Source organism: Arachis stenosperma, chromosome 5 (assembly GCF_014773155.1).
Source record: "Arachis stenosperma cultivar V10309 chromosome 5, arast.V10309.gnm1.PFL2, whole genome shotgun sequence".
Classification (NCBI taxonomy): domain Eukaryota; kingdom Viridiplantae; phylum Streptophyta; class Magnoliopsida; order Fabales; family Fabaceae; genus Arachis; species Arachis stenosperma.
Genome location: NC_080381.1, coordinates 60,452,533 through 60,461,721, shown reverse-complemented (window position 1 = coordinate 60,461,721; position 9,189 = coordinate 60,452,533). Strand labels below are relative to the sequence as shown.

The 9,189-nt window shown below is 40.1% G+C and overlaps 1 protein-coding gene across 1 annotated transcript; it reads right to left on the bottom strand.

Annotated features, from left to right (window-relative positions):
- LOC130980834 (uncharacterized) lies at positions 1 to 1,128 on the bottom strand. The gene is made up of 2 exons (XM_057904475.1): positions 748 to 1,128; positions 1 to 504 (listed from the first exon to the last, which is right to left on the bottom strand). Exons 1-2 carry the CDS (start codon positions 1,126 to 1,128, stop codon positions 1 to 3), a joined length of 885 nt encoding a protein of 294 aa, XP_057760458.1.
- Between the last annotated feature and the right edge of the window lie 8,061 nt (positions 1,129 to 9,189).

Below are 9,189 nucleotides of genomic sequence, written 5' to 3'. Positions count from 1 at the left end.
TTATAAATCTCTGTGGCATCTCATTATTCCAGGGTAGATTGCCAGCCCTTTGGCATTTATCACACCTTGACACCAAGTCCTTTGCATCATTGAAAATGCTTGGCCAGTAGAATCCACATTGGAGCACCTTGGCTGCTGTTCTTTCTCCACTAAAGTGGCCTCTATTGCAGATCCATGACATTGCCAAAGCACCTCTTGTCCTTCTCCATGGGATATACACCTCCTCAAGATCCTATCAGCACACTTTTTGAACAAATATGGCTCATCCCAAATATAGTATTTGGCATCTTTGATGAGCTTTCTCCTCATGTGTTTGTTGATGTTGGTTGGTAGTTCCCCAATGGCCTTGAAATTGGCTATGTCAGCAAACCAAGGGGTCTCTTGTATCATCATCAATTGCTCATCCGGGAAGCTTTCATTTACTGCAAGATGGTGTGCTCCTTCTTCTTCTTGTAGGATCCTTGAAAGGTGGTCAGCAACTTTGTTCTCTGCTCCACTCCTATCCTTAATTTCGATGTCAAACTCTTAGAGTAGCAGGATCCATCTTATTAGCCTCGGCTTGGATTCTTGTTTGGTAAGCAAGTATTTGAGTGCTGCATGATCAGTGAATACAATTACTTTAGAACCAATGAGATATGATCTAAATTTATCAAAAGTAAAGACAATGGCAAGTAATTCCTTCTCTGTAGTGGTGTAGTTCCTTTGATTTTCATTAAGGACCTTGCTGGTATAATAAATGACATGCACCCATTTATCCTTCCTCTGTCTTAAAACAGCACCCACAACAAAATCTAATGCATCACACATCAACTCAAAGGGTAGATCCCAACATGGTGGTGCTATGATAGGTGCAGAGGAAAGTTTGTTCTTAAGCTGCTCAAAGGCTAACATGCATTTATTATCAAAAACGAAAGGCACATTAGAGACAAGTAGGTTGCTCAATGGCTTGGCAACCTTAGAGAAGTCTCTAATAAACCTCCTATAGAAACCAGCATGTCCCAAAAGGCTTCTAATTCCTTTGACATTGCAAGGTGGAGGTAACTTTTCAATCACCTCTACCTTTGCCCTGTCCACTTTTATGCCTTTCTTTGAGATTTTATGACCAAGGACCACTCCTTTCGTAACCATGAACTGGCATTTTTCCCAATTTAAAACAAAGTTGGTCTCTTGGCATCTCTTTAGCACCAAGGCTAAGTGATGCAAGCAATCAGAATATGTGTTACCAAATACAGAGAAGTTATCCATAAACACCTCAATGTCTGAAAATATGGAGAGCATGCACCTTTGGAATGTTTGGTTCACGAATTTGCAATCCGTATAACTAACCAGCAAGTGCAATACCTTACGTGAGCAAGGGTCGATCCCACGGAGATTATTGGTTTGAAGCAAGCTATGTTTCTTTTATTAATCTTAGTCAGGATGCCAATAAGATTATTTGGATTTAACTGTAAGAAGTAAAAATGTTTGGAATAAGTAATTGTTACTTTATTAATGGAGGATTTGTTGGAGTTTTGGAGATGCTTTGTCCTCTGAATTTCTGCAATGTAATATTCAACTCAATTGTTTGTAAAGTTCCATCCATGGCAAGCTGTATGTAGGGTGTCACCATTGTCAGTGGCTACTTCCCATCCTCTCAGTAAAAACGGTCCAGATGCTCTGTCACAGCACGACTAATCAGCTGTTGGTTCTCGATCATGTTGGAATAGGATCCATTGATCCTTTTGCGTTTGTCATCACGCCCAGCAATCGCGAGTTTGAAGCGCGTCACAGCCATTCAATCCCTGAATCCTACTTGGAATACCACAGACAAGGTTTAGACTTTCCAGATCCTCAAGAGTGGCCGCCATCAGTTCTAGCTTATACCACGAAGATTCCGATTAAGGAAGCTAAGAGATGCTCATTCAATCAGATGTAGAACGGAGGTATTTGTCAGCCACACGTTCATGGATTGAGGAAGGTGATGAGTGTCACGGATCATCACCTCCTTCACAATTAAGCGCGAATGAACATCTTAGATAGGAACACACAGACGTTTGAATGGAGAAATAGCAACAATTGCATTAATTCATTGAGACGCTGCAGAGCTCCTCACCCCCAACAATGGAGTTTAGAGACTCATGCCGTCAAAGTGTATAAAATTCAGATCTGAAAATGTCATGAGATACAAAATAAGTCTCTAAAAGTTGTTTAAATAGTAAACTAATAACCTAGGTTTATAGAAAATGAGTAAACTATGATAGATAGTGCAGAAATCCACTTCTGGGGCCCACTTGGTGTGTGCTGGGGCGGAGACTTAAGCTTCTCACGTGCCTGGGCTGTTTTGGGCGTTCAACGCCAGGTTGTAACCTGTTTCTGGCATTGAACTCCAACTTGTAACTTGTTTCTGGCGCTGGACGCCAGACTGCAACATGGAACTGGCGTTGAACGCCAGTTTACGTCGTCTATCTTCGCGCAAAGTGTGGACTATTATATATTGCTGGAAAGCCCTGGATGTCTACTTTCCAACCCAATTGAGACCGTGTGAATTGGACTCCTGTAGCTCCAAAAAATTCATTCCGAGTGCAGGGAGGTCAGGATCCAACAGCATCAGCAGTCCTTTTTCAACCTAACTCAGATTTTTGCTCAGCTCCCTCAATTTCAACCAGAAAATACCTGAAATCACAGAAAAACACACAAACTCATAGTAAAGTCAAGAAATATGATTTTTGCCTAAAAACTAATAATATTCTACTAAAAACTAATTAAAACATGCTAAAATCTACATGAAATTACCCCCAAAAAGCGTATAAAATATCCGCTCATCACAACACCAAACTTAAGCTGTTGCTTGTCCTCAAGCAACTAGATAAATAAAATAGGATGAAAAGAAATTAAGCAGTAATAATATCTCAGAGTTTTAAATGGAGCTCAGATTCTTATTAGATGAGTGGGGCTTGTAACTTTTTGTTTCTGAACAGTTTTGGCATCTCCCTTTATCCTTTGAAATTTAGAATGATTGGCATCCATAGGAACTTAGAATTCCGATAGTATTATTGATTCTCCTAGTGTAGTATGTTGATTCTTGAACACAGTCACTTTATGAGTCTTGGCCGTGGCCCTAAGCACTTTGTTTTCCAGTATTACCACCGAATACATAAATGCCACAGACACATGACTGGGTGAACCTTTTTAGATTGTGACTCAGCTTTGCTAAAGTCCCCAGTTAGAGGTGTCCAGAGCTCTTAAGCACACTTTTTTTTTGCTTTGGATCACGACTTTAACCACTCAGTCTCAAGCTTTTCACTTGGACCTGCATGCCACAAGCACATGGTTAGGGACAGCTTGATTTAGCCGCTTAGGCCTGGAACTACTTCCTTGGGCCCTCCTATCCACTGATGCTCAAAGCCTTGGATCCTTTTCACCCTTGCCTTTTGGTTTTAAGGGCTATTGGCTTTTGTTCCTTTTCTTGATCCAATGATTCCTTGTAAATTTTATTTATTTTATTTTCATTGCTTTTTCTTGCTTCAAGAATCAAATTCATGATTTTTCAGATCATCAATAATATTTTTCGTGTTCCTCATTCTTTTAGGAGCCAACATTCGTCAAATTCAGGATAAAATATGCACTATTCAAGCATTCATTCAGAGAACAAAAAGTATTGCCACCACATATAATTAATTATAATTTTTATTATTAAGAACTCAAAAAATATAAATTACTTCTTTATTCTAAAAATCTACTATTTTATTCATGTCTGCTGATGATGAGAAAAATAAATTATAACTTAATTGGAAATAAAACCAGAATAGATATGCTAATTACTACTACTACTACTACTACTATATATCTTCTAAGGTAAATTTCTATAATAACACTATCACAGAGTTAAAGCTAAAATTAGAACTCAACAACCTGTGTTTTGGGAAGTAGATGTTCCTCTGATCTATGGGGTGCTTGGTCCTTCAAGGATTAATTTCTGGCGCTTCAGCTCCCTTAAATCACGCCCTTGCTCTTCTTGTTCCTTAAGCAGTTTGCAAAGCATGCTACTTTGATTGTTATGTTCTTCCTTTATTTGGTTCATAGCTTCTTGCAATTTGGAAATAGATGCCTCAAGATGTTCCCAATATTCGAATTGAGGAAGTTCTGGGAGGACTTCTTGTGCTCTCCTCTTGATTGGATCATCCTGCAGCTGTTGTCTTTCCATTGATATTTTAGTGATTGGCCTCTCAATTGAGATATACTCAGTTATTCCCATCTTCACACCGGCATCTCTGCAGAGCATAGAAATTAAGCTTGGATAGGCCAATTTGGCATCCTTAGAGTTCTTGTTTTCTATTTTGTATAGTTCACACGAGATCAGTTGATGGACTTCTACTTCTTTTCCCAAAATGATGCAGTGAATCATCACTGCTCTTTTAACAGTAACTTCAGAACGGTTGCTGGTGGGCAATATAAAACGCCCAATGAAGTCCAGTCAGCCTCTGGCAGCTGGTTTGTGATCTTCTCTTTTGAGTTGATTTGGGGTGCCAGTGGTGCTGGTGGTCCACCTAGCTTCAGGGATGCATATATCCTCTAGAATCTTGTCCAGGCCTTTGTTTACCCTCATCATTCTCCTATTAAAGGAGTCTGGGTCATCTTTCAGTTGAGGAAGCTTAAAGATCTCCCTGATTTTGTCAGGATGCGTATGAACAATCTTTCCTCTAACTAAGGTCCGATGGTCATAGAGGGCAGCTCCAATTATTCTTTGCATGTCTGTCTGCCATAGATTAGCATAGAACTCCTGAACCATGTTCCTTCCCACTTTCGTTTCAGGATTAGCTAGGATTTCCCAGTTCCTGTTTCAAATTTGTTCTTGGATCTCCGGATATTCATCTTCTTTCAGATCGAACTTGACTTCCGGGATCACTGATCTTAGACTCATTATTTTGTAGTAATGGTCTGAATGTTCTTTAGTTAAGAACTTCCCTTGATTCCAAAGTGGCTTTAGAGTATTCTCTTTCTTGCCTCTTAGGTTGGGTTGTTTTCCTTTAGGGGCCATGATCAAAGTGGGTATATTTTTGTGACCACGGATAAGCACACCAAACTTAGAGGTTTGCTTGTCCTCAAGCAAAAGAAAAGAGAGGCGAGGGATAGGAGGAGAGCAAGTGTCGAATGGTGGATGATGAGAGGGGGGCCGAAAGTGGATATAAAGCGAGGGGGTGGGTTTTCGAAAATAAGAAAAAGATATAAGATAAAAGATAAATATGAAAAGAAAAGGATATAATTTAAAAAGATATGAATGATATTTAAAAATAAATTTGAAATTTATAATTTGAAAAAGATTTTAAAAGATAATTAAGTTTAAAAAAAATTGGAAAAAGGGTTGGATTGGATTGGAAAAGGTTTATGTTTATGAATTAAGATACATTTGATATTTTTGAAAAAGGGATTTTAGAAATTAGGGTTTTTAGAAATTAGGATTAAAATTTTTGGAATTAAAGGATGATATTTTGAAACATGTTTTATGCAAGAAATCATGAATTGAAACATAAAAATTAGAAAATTTGTGAAGAAAAACGAATTTTACCTCCTCCCCACCATCCTGGCGTTAAATGCCCAACTGCTGCATGTTTTGGGCGTTTAACGCCCAATTGTTGCTTTTCCTGGGCGTTCAACGCCCAGCTGTTGCTTCTTTCTGGCGTTGAACGCCAGGAAGTCCTTTGTCATTGGGCATTTTTCTGGACGCCCAGGACGCTGTCAATCTGGCGTTAAACGCCCAGAAGGTGCTTCTTTCTGGCGTTCAACGCCCAGAAGATGCTCCTTTCTGGCGTTTAACGCCCAAATGGCTACCCTTACTGGCGTTGAACGCCCAATGGGTGCTTCTTTTGGGCGTTCAACGCCCAAAATGTTTCTTACTGGCTTTTTTTCGCCAGTGAACTTCCAAATTCTCTTATAAATTTGTGAATTCAAGCAATTGCTATTTTACCTTGAAGATACTTTGACATATACCTGTAAAAATCAATTAATTAAAAAACAAATAAAATTAAATTTTGTGAATGGCTTGGTTGCCTCCCAGCAAGCGCTTCTTTAATGTCGTTAGCTGGACTATTACTGAGCTTTAATCAAGTCTCAGTTTTGAGCATTCTTTCTCAAAATTGCTTTCAAGATAATGTTTAACTCTCTGTCCATTAACAATGAACTTTTTGTTAGAGTCATTATCCTGAAGCTCTACGTATCCATATGGTGATACACTTGTAATTACATATGGATCTCTCCACCGAGATTTTAATTTCCCGGGGAATAATTTGAGCCTAGAATTAAATAGCAGAACTTTCTGCCCCAGCTCAAAGACTCTGGATGACAATTTCTTATCATGCCATCTTTTTGCTTTCTCTTTGTAAATTTTTGCATTCTCGAAAGCATTGAGTCTACATTCCTCTAGCTCATTTAACTGAAGCAATCGTTTTTCTCCAGCTAACTTGGCATCAAGGTTCAGGAATCTGGTTGCCCAGTAGGCCTTATGTTCCAGTTCCACTGGCAAGTGACATGCCTTTCCATACACAAGCTGGTATAGAGAGGTCCCTATAAGGGTCTTGAATGCTATTCTATATGCCCACAGAGCATCATCCAAGCTTCTTGCCTAATCCCTTCTATGGTTAATTACAGTCCGTTCCAGGATTCTTTTGAGTTCTCTATTTGAGACTTCAGATTGCCCATTAGTTTGTGGGTGATATGGAGTGGCCACCCTGTGGCTAACTCCATAATGAACCAAAGCAGAATAGAGCTGTTTATTACAGAAATGAGTGCCCCCATTACTGATTAGTACTCTAGGGGTGCCAAATCTGCTGAAGATGTGTTTCTGGAGGAATTTTAACACTATTTTAGTGTCATTAGTAGGTGTTGCAATAGCTTCCACCCATTTGGATACATAATCCACTGCCACCAGAATGTAAGTGTTTGAGTATGATGGTGGGAAAGGTCCCATGAAGTCAATACCCCATACATCAAATAACTCAATCTCCAAGATCCCTTGCTGAGGTATGGCATAACTGTGAGGCAAATTACCAGATCTTTGGCAACTGTCACAATTAAGTACAAAAACTCGGGAATCTTTATAGAGAGTAGGCCAGTAGAAGCCACATTGGAGGACTCTTGTGGCTGTTCGCTCACTTCCAAAATGTCCTTCATACTGGGATCCATGGCAATGCCATAGAATCTTCTGCGCTTCTTCCTTAGGCACACATCTACGGATTACTCCGTCTGCACATCTCTTGAAGAGATATGGTTCATCCCAAAGATAGTACTTTGCATCCATGATCAACTTCTTTGATTGCTGCCTACTGTACTCGTTGGATGTGAATCTCACTGCCTTGTAGTTTGCAATGTCTGCAAACCACGGCACTTCCTGGATGGCAAAGAGTTGCTCATCCAGAGAGATTTTGGAGATCTCAGTAAGAGGGAGGGATGCCCCTTCTACTGGTTCTATTCGGGACAGGTGATCTGCTACCTGATTCTCTGTCCCTTTTCTGTCTCTTATTTCTATATCAAACTCTTGCAGAAGCAACACCCATCTTATAAGTCTGGCTTTTGAATCCTGCTTTGTGGGTAGATATTTAAGATCAGCATGATCAGTGTATACAATCACTTTTGATCCTACTAAATAGGATCTGAATTTGTCAATGGCGTAAACCACTGCAAGTAGCTCTTTTTCTGTAGTTGTGTAGTTCTTCTGTGCGTCATTTAGAACTCGACTAGCATAGTAAATGACGTGCAGAAGCTTGTCATGCCTTTGTCCCAACACTGCACCAATGGCATGGTCATTAGCATCACACATTAGTTCAAATGGCAATGTCCAGTTTGGTGCAGAGATTATTGGTGCTGTGACCAATTTAGCTTTCAGAGTCTCAAATGCCTGCAGACACTCTTTATCAAAGATAAATGGCGTGTCAGCAGCTAGCAGGTTGCTCAGAGCTTTGGCGATTTTTGAAATATCCTTTATAAACCTCCTATAGAATCTTGCATGTCCCAGAAAGCTTCTGATTGCCTTAACATTGGCAGGTGGTGGTAATTTTTCAATTACCTCTACCTTAGCTTGATCCACCTATATTCCCTTGTTCGAAATTTTGTGCCCAAGGACAATTCCTTCAGTCACCATAAAGTGACATTTCTCCCAGTTTAAAACCAGGTTAGTCTCTTGGCATCTCTTTAGAACAAGTGCTAGATGGTTAAGGCAGGAGCTGAATGAGTCTCCAAATACTGAAAAGTCATCCATGAAGACTTCCAGAAATTTTTTCACCATATCAGAGAAAATTGAGAGCATGCACCTCTGAAAGGTTGCAGGTGCATTGCACAGGCCAAATGGCATCCTTCTGTATGCAAATACTCCAGATGGACATGTGAATGCTGTTTTCTCTTGATCCTGGGGATCTACTGCAATTTGGTTATAACCTGAATATCCATCCAGGAAGCAGTAGTATTCATGACCTGCTAGTCTTTCTAGCATCTAGTCTATGAATGGTAAATGAAAATGATCCTTTCTGGTGGCTGTATTGAGCCTTCTATAATCAATACACATACACCACCCTGTAATTGTTCTTGTAGGAACCAGTTCATTTTTTCATTATGAACCACTGTCATGCCTCCCTTCTTAGGGACGACTTGGACAGGGCTTACCCAGGGGCTGTCAGAAATAGGATAAATAATCCCAGCCTCTAGTAATTTAGTGCCCTCCTTCTGCACCACTTCCTTCATGGCTGGATTCAGCCGCCTTTGTGGTTGGACCACTGGCTTGGCGTCACCCTCCAATAGGATCTTGTGCATGCATCTGGCTGGGCTAATGCCCTTAAGATCACTGATGGACCACCCAAGAGCTGTCTTGTGTGTCCTTAGCACTTGATTTAGTGCTTCCTCTTCCTGTGGCTCTAAGGTAGAGCTTATGATTACAGGAAAGGTATCATCTTCTCCCAGAAATGCATATTTTAGGGATGGTGGTAATGGTTTGAGCTCGGGTTTGGGAGGTTTCTCCTCTTCCTGAGGGATTTTCAGAGGTTCTATTATTCTCTCTGATTCCTCCAAATCAAGCTGAACATCTTTAAAGATGTCCTCTAGCTCTGATTCGAGACTCTCAGCCATATTGACCTCTCTTACTAGAGAGTCAATGATATCAATACTCATGCAGTCATTTGGGGTGTCTAGATGTTGCATGGCTTTGACAACATTCAACTTGAACTC

Excerpts from the sequence above, each read along its gene's own strand:
- LOC130980834 (XM_057904475.1), bottom strand. The coding sequence starts at position 1,128 with ATGGTTACGAAAGGAGTGGTCCTTGGTCATAAAATCTCAAAGAAAGGC. Across the intron at positions 505-747 it reads GACAGAGGAAGGATAAATGG|GATAGGAGTGGAGCAGAGAA; the intron begins GTGCATGTCATT and ends ATCGAAATTAAG.